The 15,282-nt window shown below is 40.4% G+C and overlaps 1 protein-coding gene and 1 pseudogene across 3 annotated transcripts in view; one reads left to right on the plus strand and one right to left on the minus strand.

Annotated features, from left to right (window-relative positions):
- Positions 1-15,282, plus strand: part of FAM120C (family with sequence similarity 120 member C) — a 127,784-nt gene that overhangs the window by 29,311 nt on the left and 83,191 nt on the right. For both annotated transcript variants that reach the window (XM_080909596.1, XM_080909597.1), the window contains exons 2-3: positions 5,478-5,724; positions 7,838-7,920. In XM_080909596.1, coding sequence (XP_080765722.1) covers positions 5,478-5,724; positions 7,838-7,920 — 330 coding nt within the window. The remainder of the gene's footprint in view (positions 1-5,477; positions 5,725-7,837; positions 7,921-15,282) is intronic.
- On the minus strand, positions 766-2,052 carry LOC308415766 (heme oxygenase 2-like; annotated as a pseudogene). Its single transcript has 2 exons — positions 2,038-2,052; positions 766-1,749 (listed from the first exon to the last, which is right to left on the minus strand). The product of its transcript is annotated as a heme oxygenase 2-like (transcript).

Raw genomic sequence — 15,282 nt, forward strand, 5'->3', positions numbered from 1 at the left:
ACCGCCACCAGGCTGAGTGTTTCTGGTTTTGCTTTTTTAGATATTAAGGATCTTTTATGGTGTTTAGCATAAATACATGGAAATAGAAGGTACTAGGAAATTGGCAAGGAGTGTCATCAAAGAGGATGTCCATTTGTATACAACATAGCACTATTTCTGAGGAATGCTGTCCTATCCCAGGAAGGAGGGGGGTGTGTGACATTTGTTTTTAGAGTTTTAAGAGTTTGTTTTACAGTTTAGTGTGGCAGGTATGCCAGTCAGTAGAGACAGGTCAGGCTAATAGACTTCTTAGGGAGATCCTGGTTATGCCGAATAAGCTCTCCTGGCTTTGGAGGCAGGAATGCACAGCTTCCACTCCAAAAGACCATCAAAGGCCTAGAAAACTGAGCCATCATCAGCCGGTGTGACCCTTTCCCACACAGCCTGGGTGTGGGCACCTCATGCCCAGCATGGCAACGACTATTCCAAGTACTACTAAGAAGACAATGAACCCAGGCCTCCTAAATGGAGCACTGCCAGATCAGAAGTCCAGGACTGACCTGCAGTAGAGCATTGGCTGTTAATAGTGTGACAGACAGCCTTTGTCTGCTGTGCTGGCAGAGAAGATGCTGTTAGGCAGAGGCTCTAGTGTCTGACTTTTATTGGTTGCTTGTTTATTCAAACCCAGCATTAAAAAAGTCACCTGAGGTGTGGTTTTAGGCAGAGGTGGAGATGGGAATGGAACAGGTCACTTTGTATAGGATGCAAACATGACAGACAGGTCTTTCACATGTAGTACCAGGCCAAGAGTCCAGGCCACACTGGCAGCTAGAATAAGCTGTAGGCTAGGCTTCCTCAGCACAGCCATGGCTGCCCAGAACATGGCTGCCCAGAAGGGGCAGTTGCTGCCTCCCAGGGCACCTTTGTCTGGCTGAGCAGCATGAAAACGGCATTTACGTACATCTCCCTTCCCATCCTGTATTGGGAGTCCGTCCTCCAGGGTTTCTCTTGCTAGCATAAAGCTTGCCTGTTCCAGTTCACTGAATATCTGCGTATTATTTTCAAAGGCTTTGTTGGCCTCCTCCACAATCCTCTCTTTGGTCTTCAAATTCAGGTCCAAGGCATTCATCCTGGCTCCGTAGAACTGCTTGAACTGCTGGGCATTGTCCACATGCTCAGACAGGTAGAGCTGGGTCCCTTCCCCAGTGCTGGGGAGTTTTAGTGCCCACTGGGCCACCTTCTTCAGCATGTGGCTTCCCGAAAGGTCCCCCATGTAATGAGTATAAGCATGGGCCACCAGCAGCTTTGGCTCATTCTGCCCTATATAGTGAATCCGGTCCACATACTTCTGAGCAGCCTCTGAGCACTTCACCTGCTCCTCCCAGTTTTCACCAAAGAAGTACTCCATGTCCTTGATCAGTTCTCCCTTCCGGTGTAGCTCCGTGGGAAACTATAGGGGGGCGAAGGCTGGGTGATCCTTGTTGCAATCCATTTCCTCCTCAAGGGCTGAGTATGTGAAGTAAAGGGCTGAGTATGTGAAGTAAAGTGCAGTGGTGGCCAGCTTAAATAGTTCTTTCTTAATGTTTCCTTTCAAGAGGTCTTTGACAAACGGGGTATTTTCTGCCCGGTCATGTGCTTCTTAGAAAGGTCTGCCATTTTGGTATGGTTTTCTTTTTCTGGTGCCATAGAGTTCTTCTCTGACTCATCTACCCCCTCCGAGGTCTCCACCTCTGAAGACAGTGTTGCTGAGTAGTTTGTGATGCCCTCACTCTGGTCCCTCAGCCGCTCCGCAGGTCAGTCTAGCTCAGCTTCAGCGACTCCCTCCCCACCATCCCCGTTTTGAATTCTCCTTAGTGGTTGTGATTTATATTCCTAGAGTTCAAATATCCACCAGACTAAAGATCATTAGTCCTTCTATGTCTGATTGTACAGAAAATCCCAACTTTGATGCCTACTTGGACAACTAATGAGACCCTGTCTTAAAATTTTTTAAAGGTCTGTCATTCGCAAAGCTCTGCATTCAATCCATATACACAGAGAAAGTCTTTAGTGATTCACCTGGTAAGGTGACATGAAAGTACAGCCCCAGCTACTCAGGAAACAGACAGGAAGATCACTTGAGCCAAGGACTCTGAGGCCAGCCTTAGCAAAATAGCAATATATCTGTGTCCCCCTCCCCCCAATAATCACCAATCCTTGACTTTCTAGGGTTGAAATCACTTGGACTCTGGTATGATTAGCTTCAGACAGGCTGAAAGTTATGTGTCATAGAGCACTAATGTTAGTGACAGTCTGACCCAGGTTGTTGTTTTCTAAGTCTGTGGCTCTGAGCATGACACCTCTATCTTCCAGGTCTGAATTTCTTCACCTATATGATTGAATTTATAATGCACACCTAATCTGGTTATGAAGATGCAAGAGGTTAGATCATATTTTGTGCTCCCCTGGCACAAGATTGATTGGTGAACTATCATTTTGTATGATAGGCATGCTGGAAGAACTATCATCAGAGGACAGCATAAAACAATTCTCTTACTCTGTTACATCTGGAGTTAATTGTAGTTAATTGTATCTGTAGGTATAAATATATTAAAATACTTTTTGGTTCCTTTGGCCAGATATAAAATTAATGCCAACTTCACTTTGTTTTCTGCTTATTAGTGCTTTTGCCCTTATGTGACCTCATCTGTGACATGAGCATCAACGGTGATTAAATTATTTCTATATCCTACCAAAAGTATAATGTATTAAAGCTCCCATTAGACTTTAGAAAGTGATTGTTACTTTAGAACTTAAATGAAAGATAGATCATTTGAGCCAGGTATGATGCATGCCTTTAATGTGAGCATTCAGGAGTCAGAGGCAGACCTCTATGAGTTTGAGGCCATCCTGATCTACATAGTGAGGTCCAGGACAGCCAGGACTATATAACAAGACCCTGTGTCAAAACAGCAGCAGCAGTTACAATAACAAACATACAGGACAGTTGAGTTAAGTAACATCAAGATCTATAGACTGCAGAACCAACGTCTGCTTTGTTCTTTCTTTTGGAGATAAATAGCCTATTAATACTTTTAAAGCCTAAATGAATTAATACATATAAAGTATAAAGATGCATTGCTTTGTACAATAGGACAGAGTCCAGAACTGTTAGGCACTATCATGAATATTACTATGCATCAGGTGTAATGGTAGAGCCAGAAATGCCAAGATAACGTATCTGTAGTTAAAGAACTTATAGTCAAGTGGAGCCAGCACACAAATGAATTTGGTGTGCTCCAAACACAACAAATAGGACATGTGTTGCAAGGGTACTTAATAGTCTGTCTCTGTTTCCATAAAAAATAGTGCTGTTAGGAGGGTGCTTTTCACATCAGTGTACATATTCTAGAATTAGTTCAGCTTAAGTTGTATTTTGTCTCATAGGACTTTGAGGCTAGCCAACCTTTTACAGCTTAGTTTCTTTCTTTTTAAAATGGGATAAAGTTTCTAACCCCCATCAATTAGCAATAACCTTTGTGGGTTCCCTCTGGGGAACCCTGTTAGAAACTTCCCTTTTGGAAGTATCCTCTCCTTCCTAAAAGATGGGGAGAGGAGCACCAAAAACTGAAAGGAGGTGGTAGTATCTTGGACCTGGGTTTAGTTTCTTTCATCTACTTCGAATAGTTACCAACTGTTTGTAACTCCAGTTCCAGGGCATCCAGTGACTTCTGACTCCATGGGCACCTCCATGAACTGGTACACACACAATTCAGCATACATATAAAATAAATAAATGTTTAAAACATTGATAGATGCACTAAGATTTCTGTCTAGTTCCACCTCTAAATACCATCATTCATATATACCCTGCCATGATTGTTCTGGTAAGATTATACAGATAGAATGTACAGAGTTCATAGCTACTGAGCAATAAATGATTTTAGTGTTTTTCTTATGGAAATATCTGTTATGGTTTCAAATAAACATTTAAGTAATATGTAGTGTATTGATTTTATGACTTAAAGGTTGGGCAGTTACTAATGACATGTATAAGCATAATCATGGCAGGGTATATATAAATGAAGGTATTTAGAGGTGGAACTAGACAGAAATCTTAGTGCATCTATCAATGTTTTAATCATGTTCTAAGCTGATATTTGATTGGCTTTTTTGTTCTCCTTGGCCACAGATAATGTTAAATGTTATCATTATAAATTAGGTGCTATTATCAAGAAAACAAAACAGCAGCCAACAGATTGGGAAAAGATCTTTACCAACCCCACATCTGATAGAGGTCTAATACCCAATATATACAAAGAACTCACGAAGTTAGACACCAGAGAATCAAACAGTCCTATTAAAAATGGGGTACAGAGCTAAACAAAAAATTCTCGATTGAGGAATATCGAATGGCTGAGAAGCATCTAAGGAAGTGCTCAACATCCCTAGTCATCAGGGGAATGCAAATCAAAACAACCCTGAGATTCCACCTCACACCAGTCAGAATGGCTAAGATCAAAAACTCAGATGACAGCAGATGCTGGCAAGGATGCAGAGAAAGAGGAACACTTCTACACTGTTGGTGGGGTTGTAAACTTGTACAACCACTCTGGAAATCAGTCTGGCGGTTCCTCAGAAAATTGGACATATTCCTATCTGAATACCCAGTTATTCCACTTCTGGGCATATACCCCAGAGATGTTCCAATATACAATAAGGGCACATGCACCACAATGTTCATAGCAGCCCTATTTATAATAGCCAGAAGCTGGAAAGAACCAAGATTTCCTTCAGTAGATGGGTGGGTACAAAAATTGTGGTACATTTACACAATGGAGTACTACTCAGCTATTAGAAACAATGACTTGATGAAATTCCTAAGAAAATGGATGCATCTAGAGAATATCATCCTGAGTGAGGTAACCCAGTTACAAAAGAACAGACATAATATGCAGTCACTGATAATTGGATAGTAACCCCAGAAAGCTCTGAACACCCCAGAAACAACTCACAGACTATATGAAGTTCAAGTAAAACAAAGGCCAAAAAAAAAAAAAAAAAAACCGAAAAAAGAAGAAGAAAGCGTCAGTCCTTCTTAGGAAAAATATAAATGTATAGCATCCTCTCAGAGTGTGGTACACCTGGACCTTAAATCATTAATAATCCAAGAACTAAGATAATAGCCTTCTGGCAATTTTTGGTATTCACAGATCATTATGCTTAATCTATACCCAACAAGAAATCTGTTTCCATGTTATGTTCTGTCCTACATGTACTTTATGCTTATGGTAACTAGTGGGATTTCAATGTATGCTATCAAACCTCTAAAAGAATCAAGCACTGACAAAAATATTCATACAGTGTTATACCAAAATGACTTTAAAAATCTGTATATGTATTTCTCTTTTTTTAAAATAAAGTTGTAAGAGAGAAAAAATAAATAAATTAGGTGCTAACCTTCCTGATTTCCAATCAATTTCTGTTTCATGACAGATTTTCTTTGTTTTCTCTCCTAGGTCTTTCAGAGCCTTGAAGACCACCATTTGGAAGTGGTGGCCTTTTTCAGAGAGAATGGCTTTCATGGCCTTCTTGCTCACGACTCCGAGTATGCGCTCTACAATATTCCGTCTTACTACAGTTCCCATGCGCTGAAGCTGAGCTGGAATGGCAAGAACCTCACAACCAACCAGTTCCTGATGCAGGAAGTGGCCAAGCAGCTGGGTTTGAAGCGAATGAATTTTCCCATATTTGCTGCACTGCTTGGTAGGTAGTCTAAAACAGAGATCCAGGGCTTGGTAAAGTTTCTTCTTGCATTGATAAGCTATGTGGACTGGAGAGCTCTGGCATGGCAGTACTGGTTTGGGATATAGCTCAGTGGGTTGTGTGCGTATTTATCATGCATGTGGCCTTGGCTTCAATTCCAGTACTGCATACGTGGATGTGGTACTACATGCCCATAATTCTAGCAACAGAAGGATCAAGAGGTTAAGACCACCCTTGGCCACATAATCAAGGCCAGCCTGAGCTATATGAGACTCTGTGTCAAAAACAAAGCATAAAGTTTTCACACCATAAAAGGCTGTGGATAAAGCAGTAGGCACTTGGGGATTCTTAAAAAAAAAACAAAAAACAAAAAACCTCAGTATTAACGTTATGAACATATTAATTTGTGATGAGAATGGGAATATAAAAATGGAAGTTAGGAATATAAGAGCATCTTAGGAGCTGTTGCGTGATATTCCAGAACATTGTCTTAATTATTATCACAGTCCCCTTTTGTTAGATTCTGAAACTTAGATACAGAGTCCTGTGTTTCACTAATCCTCTGCTTGGGCTGCTAGCATTCCTTTCTAAAAATCTGGATTTAGACGAGGAAGATAATGTGTACTCTGTTTTTCTCTCTTTGTTTTTTGTTATTTATTAGGAAAATGTCTGAATTGCATTTTCATGGAAAACTTTTTCATCGAGACAGCACTTGCTCTCGAATGTGCCTATCCATTCTCCCATCCACCCACTTACCTTTTTTTTCCTTTTCCTTTTTTCTTGTTTTTGAGCAAGGCTTCACTGTATCACTTAGGCTGGCTTCATTCATAAGATCCTCTTGCGTAGGCAAAAACCCAAGGTTCCAAAGCCATTTCTGTCAAGTTCCCAGTTTCCTTTTCCATAGGAACTTTGGTTTTTTAAACCTAGCTCCCAGCCTGCTTCCAAAGGCCATGTTCCATCTTTCCTGCATCAAATTACAGTGTACAATTCCCTGCCTGGCCTTGGCTTGCTGGGATAAAACTTTGCTATGTATTTTATAAGGCGTAGATTCTATATTTTAATGTCCTATGAAAAAGAAAAAATTAATGAAATTGTAAATTTTACTGCTTTAACATGTATGTATGTTTAGTGACGTTTACATTTTGAAATAAAATTTATGACTCATTTAAAAAAATCCTCTGGCATTCACCTTCCTAGTGCTCAGCTTGCAGGCATGCGTCATTACACCCAACTTTCAGACTTTCTGTTAAAGATGCATTTCAAAGTAAATTATAGAAATGATGATATTTTAAATTTGTTTTCCAAGTGTTGACAGCAGGAACATAAATAGGCTAGCCTTGTGACCTCTGCCCTAAAACCCCAAAGAACATCACTTTGGGTAATCTAATTGAATCAGCCCAAGTTTAGAATTAGATTTTGTGCCAATCACTGAAGTAATGCTTCCCTGGATTCAGTTTTATCATCTCAGAAATGGAAATAGTACTATCCCATGGTGTTCTTCACGAGGTGAAGTGATGTAAGACATGGAACATGCTGTGCACTTTTCAGGAATTTACGATTACAAAATAAAGGCAGCACAACTATATAATAGTTATCAAATACTTATGGTAATGGTTAGTACCATGTGTTTGGGAGTCAGATAGTCCTGACTTTTTGTTCTACTATAGATCTACCTTGGGCCAAATCACTAAATTTGTTTACATCTCAGTTTCCTTGTTTATAAAATAGGGAAAAATCTATGAGGTTTGATCATTATAAAGGAGAGAGGTGTAACACACAGGGTACAGAGTAGGAAATCAGCATGTAGAAAGCTACTATAATTCAGTATTACATTAAGAGCATAGGCCTACTGGGTATTATTGTGCATGCCTTTAATCCCAGCACTTGGGAATCAGAGTCAGGTGGATCTCTGTGAGTTTGTATCTGGAGTAGTGTAGAGTGAGTTTCAGACTAGCCAGAAGCTACTTAGTGAGATCCTGTCTCAGAAATAAGATTAAAAAGAACACAAGCCTACGTTTCATTTAGCTACTTTCTCTCCCAGGAGGATCTCTTTTATGACCCAAAAGATCGATGCACACATTTGTATAGTAAATAAATGAAATGTATTTTATAGGGAACCACATTCTACCAGATGAAGACTTGGCTGCTTTTCACTGGAGCCTTTTGGGACCAGAACATCCTCTTGCGTCACTTAAGGTAATGTGCCTCATTTTGTCCCTGTACAAGTAGGAATCATTAAATTTTGATTGAACTTTGGTGGGGTAGAAGAGCTGTCTTTCATTAGATTTTTGAAAAATCTTTGTTTCGAAAGACTTTTAGTTACAGCACTTTGCCCCGCCTTTTCTTCCCTCTGAATCCTCCCATATATCCTTCCTACTCTCCTTCAAATGCATGGTCCCCCCTTTAAAAATTCATTGTTATTACATGCATATATGTATTTGTATATACATACATTCTCCTATATATAACCTGATGAGTCCATAAATGTTACTTGTATATGTTTCCAGAGCTAACCATTTGGCCCTGGATAACCAGTTGGTATACTTTTCTCTGGAGAGGGCCACCTCTCCCACTCCCAGCTTTCGGAACTGTTTGCCTGTAGTTCCTTGTGTAGGATTGAGGCTTCATGGGATTTTCTCACTGCAGTTTGGAATGTTCATTGGTGCCCCCTTTCATTAGATTTTAAATATTTCCTATGCAATACCTACCTGACAGTGGAGACACCACAATCAGGAAGGTGGTTTTCACAGGGCAAGGTTTCTCTGTTGCACTTGGGATGTGCTGACTCCTGTGATATATGAAAATGTGAGAAAGTTGACTGCATATTTCATGGTAGTGTGAGGCTATGCTTACACTTTCCCATTAAAAAAGTAAAACAATATTTTACATGCAGATAAAAAATAGTTCTAATAATACCCATAAATTAAGAAATCATACAAAGTGGCAAAGAAAAATACTAATACCTTAGAAGCAAAAAAATGCATAAAGAACAGAATCAGAAAATTGACAAAAGCAGACATACAGTTGCTAATCATCTGATTATATGCCCAAGCTCACTAAAGATCAGACATGCATGCCAAATGAGTGATGTGATCATTTTTGTCAATTGTTTAGCAAATACTGAAAAATAAGTTTACTGCTATGAAGCTTGGAGAAGAACTGACTCCCTTTGGCACTTGTCATCTGGTGATGATATTAATCTGTTTTTCAATGTCTAAAAATTAGTTTATACCTTTTCCCTCTTTCAGCCTCTAATACTTTCTCCTTATTGGCTCACCCAGTTTGCATGATCTATCTCACTTTCTGTCTCACTGAGCATGTGGAAGTGACAGAGAGAGGATTTCTGGGAACTTCGTTCCCTCTTCAACTGCCCCACTTTAATCTGTGTGCTTTGGGTTCTGCCAGTGTCTGATGACCATGACTTGTTGATATCCCGTCTCAGACAAGCTCTTCCATGTGGAAAGGTCCTGTTTGCTCTTGCCAGCTGAAGGGTATCAGTTCAGCAGTTTTCCTTTCTCTGGCATCATTCTGTTTTTTTTCTCTTTCTTCATTGGTTGTTTCCTATTTGATGTATAAGCATGATCCTTTAATTTTTTTCTTTGTATATTTTTCAATTGAAATTTATTTTATAAACATGGGTGTTTCATCTGCATATATGTCTGTGTACTGCATGCATGCATAGTGCCTGCCAAAGCCAGAAGACAACACTGGATCCCTTGGGACTGGAGTTCCAGATGTTTTTGCACTTCCATGTGGGTGCTGATGATTGGACCTAGGTCCTCTGGAAGAGCAGCCAGTGCTCTTAAACCCTCCATGGAGAGTCATCTCTTCATGAGTTATTGCTCTAGACCCAATCTTTTTTATTTTTTTATTTATTTTTTATTTTTATTTTTTGTAAATTGGAGATAGTGCCTGATACCAACTAGCCTAGAACTCAAAATCATCCCTCTTCTACCTCCTGAGTGCTAAGTTATAAGCATGTGTTACTATGGATGGCTGCGCATGATTCAGGTTTATAAATAAAATAAAAACCCTGTGTGTATGTGTGTGTGTGTGTGTGTGTGTGTGTGTGTGTGTGTATTTCCTAGCACTGGGATAAAAGGTGTTCGCTGCCATATCTGACTTTTTATATAAATAAGAACTAAGGATCTGATCCCAAGTTTTGTGTTTATACAGCAAACATTTGCCAATTAAGTATCTGTCTAGCCCCAACCTCACTCTTGGCCTTACTCCCTGCCACCTAAGCTATTGCTCTATTTTTCTTCTCATAGTAAAGAATCATAGGGGCTAGGCATGGAAGATAGTTCCGTTGATAAAGGACCTTCTGCATAAACATAAGGTTGAGACTTTGATCTCTAGACCTGAAAAACAAAGCAAAACAAAAAAACGAGGGATGGCAGCACATGCTTATAATTCTAGCTTTTGTGGCAGTGGAGATGGGCAGATTCCTTGGGCTCTCAGGCCAGCCAGCTTAGCCTAACTGGTGAGCCCCAGGTCCTAATCAGACCCCTTGTCTCAAAATGCAAAGTGGATGAAGAATACTCTTGACTCCTCCCACTTCCAGCACATCATACACAAGAGAGAGAAATAGACGAAGTGAGAGAGTGAGAGAGGGTGAGAGACAGAGAGAGAAAGAGACAGGCAGACAGGCAGACAGACTATACTTGAGCTATTTAGTATCCTCCTGCCTCTGATTTGCTAAAATTGCTTTTTAACAAAGTTACCAGTAAACCCAATGACCTTTGAGGGAAAGGTAATAGGAGATAGGATATTTCTAGTAGCTATGAACATACCTAAGTATCTTTCATTTTTATACCACCTTCTTTGCTATGAATGTAAAGTCCTTCTCTGTATCCCTCCTAAGAGGAGACATTGACCACATTTCGGGCTTACTGGAATCATCTTAGTTAATCAGCTGATTTATGATCCTCACTGTAATCATTGTTATGGCTAACTTAAGGTTATTACATTCTTAGCTAGGATGATGGCTAATATTATATGTCAAGTTGTCCGTATCAGGTGATACCTAGCTGGTTTATTAAGCATCATCTTGGAGATTACATATGAGAATATCCCAAGTGCATAGTAACATTCTGTTGATGGGGTGAGTAAAACGATGTAGATCAGACAGATACATGATGGAACATGTCGCTCTTTAGGGAAGAAAAGACCGATGTCTGGCCCATCTTAACTAGTCAGGCAGAGTTAATTTGCCTTTCTTTTCCCATTTAGTTATATTTGGGCTCATAAGTAATTAGTTTATAGTAACTTTGAAGGTGAAATTAAGATCACCATTTGGGGGTAATTATATCATTTCTATTGTATACAGTTACTATGTCACATTCTGTTTTAGAGTTTTGACAAAGAGCAGAGTAAATTTTGTTCTTGGGTCTGATGAGATAGCTCAGTTAGTCAGCTGCTTGCTGTGTCAGCACGAGGACTGAATTCTAGCCCTAGCCACATATAAGCCAGGCAAGATGCTCATGCTTGGCATCCCAATACCAGGAAGCCGGAGAGAGGCAGATTCCTGAGGCTTGTTGACCAACCTACCGGCCCTAGTTCAGGAGCCCAGTGTATCAGTGAGTGACTCTTAAAAGAACAAGATGGAACCACTTCTAAGCAACAGTACTTCAGGGTGACCTCTGGTCTGTCTATTCTTGTGTTCATGGTCTCCCTTCCCAAACATGCACAGACATACCCAATATGAATATGACAGAAACACACACACAATATATGCAAAGTTGATTTAGAAAAAAATTGATAGTATTGGGGATTGAATCCAGAGCTTTAGATGTAATAAAAATCATTCTACCTCTGAACTATATCCTTGGCTGCAAAATTTGTTCTTTAACATGTCTTATTTTGTCTCTGTGAAAAATACTGATAGGGTAGGGGGATATTTTAGGGTTTCTGTTCCTGCACAAACATTATGACCAAGAAGCAAGTTGGGGAGGAAAGGGTTTACTCAGCTTACACTTCTACATTGCTGTTCATCACCAGAAGAAATCAGGACTGGAACTCAAGCAGGTCAGGAAGCAGGAGCTGATGCAGAGGCCATGGAGGGATGTCACTTACTGGCTTGCTTCCCCTGGCTTGCTCAGCCTGCTTTCTTACAGAACTCAGGTCTACCAACCCAGGGATGGTACCACCCACAATGGGCTGGGCCCTCCCCCCTTGATCACTAGTTGAGAAAATGCCTTACAGCTGGATCTCATGGAGGCATTTCCTCAACTGAGGCTCCTTTCTCTGTGATAACTCCAGCTTGTGTCAAGTTGACACAAAACCAGCCAGTACAGGGGCCTAGACTATTTGGGACCAAAAAGGAGACAGTTAAGATGGGGAGATTGAGGGTAATGAAGAGATGAATATGATCACGTTTTGTAATATCTATACATAAAAGTATCTCATGAAACCTACTCTTTTATGTAGATAATACATACTAATTTTAAAAAGAGAACCCAGAGCATGTCACTTTTCTGTTTAAACTCTTATAATGACTCTTGCTCTCATTCACTCCTTCTCATCGCCTGCCAAAGCCAGCACTTCCTAGCCCCTTAGACACTTCAGACTTAACATTCTCTCTACTTGGACCGCCGTTTTGCTTACGTAACTGTTTCCTCACTCTTAAAAGTTTGTCAAATGTCATTTTCTCAATGAGGCCTTTTCAGCTCCCACTACTTAAAAATTATATGAGCATGCATGTACATAAGCATACAGGCACACTGACAACACATGTAGGTACACAGGCATACATGCACATAAGCACATATCACCTTATTCCAACATACTTAGTATTTCCACTGCAATGAAGGCAGAGTTCTTGTCATCGGTCTTCACTGCTGTCCCTAAAACCTTAGGATAGAGTCTGGCCAATGCCTGGCAGTAACTGTTTGATACAGGTTTCTGTATATAGCCCTGGCTAACCTGAAACTCACTATGTAGGTAGATCAGGCTGGCTTAAACATCATAGGGATCCATCTGCCTCTGCCTCCAAGTATTAAGGGTGTGTTCTACTACATGAGACATAGTAACTGGTTTTTTTTTTTATTTCTACGGAATTTTATATGTATGGGTATTTTGCCTGCTCACATACCTATGCACTACCTGAATGCTTGTAACTACTAAGCCATCTCTCTAGTCCCTCATTATTAATTTTATTATTGACTAATACATGAGAACATGAGTTTCTACATATCAATGGAGTATTGTGTGATTTTTTTTGTAATAATCTCTAAATTCTTTAACAGTATTTCATTCATTAAGTAATGAATCTAGTAATTTTCATTCCTTATTACCCTTCCTCATGCCTACTCCTGAATGGGACACTTCTTTTTTCAGACTCATCTACTAATTTGTCTTTGTGTGTGTGTGTGTGTGTGTGTGTGTGTCCCATTGTACTTAGTTAGAGCTGCTTGCATGAGAATGGGTAGAATTTTTTTGGTGCTTATCAGATACATTTATTAATGCCACATTGTAAATGGTACTTATGTAACTGTACAGTGAAGTTCCATGTTCCAATCTACACAGCTTGCTTAGGTTTAGCCAATGTATTCATCTTGAGTGGACTCAGGGAGCAGTTAGTGATGGCTATGGGCAGGTGCAGGACTGGAGCCTTCTGAGGCTTTATTTCTTTTATTAGAATGAACAGGATTCATTCTGTTGGTGGGGCTTGCAACTGAGCATTTAATTTGACTTACTGAATTTTTAATTTCCAGGAGTTCATTTTGGGGTTTCTCCATTCTTTCTGTATCAGTATTGAATCCATTTCAATAGTTTACACTGACTTCCTTCATCCATTTATCTGTTCCACCCCCCTTCAGAATTTAGATGGGATTTTGTATCTTCCTTGATTTTGAACAACATAGTTATAGTTATTCTCTTTAATTCTTTGGAATTTGAGGGCATTCCCACAGGGAGAATTACTGAGAGGAGACATGCAACGTTTTTTCCCGTTTCTTATGTTTTCATGTGCAAATGTTTGCAGTATTCACGAGGAGATAGTTTTTGATGGGTTGAAGTATCATTTTCCTCTCTAACGCTTGTGCTCAGAGCAGCAGACTTTATCCCCAAGAGTATTCCCAAGAGTACACTGCTGTCACGGTAGTAGTCACTATCCAGGCACAGGCCCATTAGGATACTGTGCAGTAGGAGTGAATTACAAAATCATCACTACTTAAACATTGATCATTTTGAGAAGAGGCACTGTTAGTATGCATGTCCTAATACATATTGTGGATGTGAGGAGAAAGCACAGTATAGGAAGGGGAATGGCAGCAACCCAAAGTGGAGGACATGAAACACTAACAGTAGACCAAATGGGGAAGGGTCGAGACACGAGATCAGGTAACATGAACAGTCCCAGGTCTCAGAAGACACAGAGACCCCCTGCACACCAGGGAAGCCTATGCTATTAGGGAGTTGTAAGGACAAAGGAAAAGAACGGATGTGGGAAGAACAGAGCAGGACCCAATCTGCTTGCTAAATTGACACTTGCTATTGAGTTGAGGAGGAATAAATGGGAAAGGGAAAGTTCTCACTGGGTTTGTGGATAAAGTAAAGAAACACTAACCAGCTGCGTGGCTGGTTTGGTTTTGGACTGTCTGGGCATTCATCTCCAGGGTCCTAGAACACTGGCTTGCTTTCAGAATTTTCTTAAGATGTCAGGTGGCAGATGCTAAACATGTCCTAGGTAGCTGTAATTTTGTTTCCAGGTATGCCTTCGGGGAGCCAGCTTACACATGGGGTTCCAGTTCAGCTATAGAGCTTCAAAGATGGATTCTCAGATGTCACTTACACATCTGGGTGTTCCATAATGGGGCTGATTGTAAATGCTCCTTCACTCCAGTGCAGTCCTTCTAGTTGTCTAGAGTACTACTTTGAGCTGATGTGAAATTCTGCTGCAAATTCTGGCTCTTGGGAGGTTTTCTGCTCACTTAATACTGTAGTTTCCATTTAACATTCTTTTACTCCTGCCTAACAGTATTCTAGCTAGCCTTCAGTGTATAGTCCCTGCGAAAGTGTGCCTCAAGAGTGTTTCTTGCCCAGCCTACCCACCTATACAGCATGACATCTCACTACTGCTCCACCGAATTCTGAATACCATCCACCCAGCACTGAGAACAGTTTTTCCAGCATCTCCTTCCATCATTCCTATTGCTCTGCAGGGTCTGCCCTGGTTTTCTGCTGTTAAAATATCTTTTAGGAGTAGTCAAGATGGCTTGATGGGTAGATACTTACAACCAAACCTACAACCTGAGTTTAATCTCTGAGACCCACACGGTGGAAAGAAGAACTGATTCCTATGGGTTGTCCTCAGATCTCCACATGTGACTGTGATTCAAGTGCACACAAACAAATAAATACATGTAATAAAATAGTTCAAATGTCTGCTGTGGAGACAACTGCAGAGTGTCTAAGCTTCTCTGGGTTGTGCCCAGCTACTGTTGGTGTTCCCTCTCATGGAGAACAGGTAGCCTCCCAAACCCAGCCATTCCTCTAACATAAGCTGGACTTTGCTGCTTTGTAAAGTTCCCTATTTTGTTATTTAAGCTGGAAATG

This window comes from Micromys minutus, assembly GCF_963924665.1.
Source record: "Micromys minutus genome assembly, chromosome: X".
Lineage (NCBI taxonomy): Eukaryota > Metazoa > Chordata > Mammalia > Rodentia > Muridae > Micromys > Micromys minutus.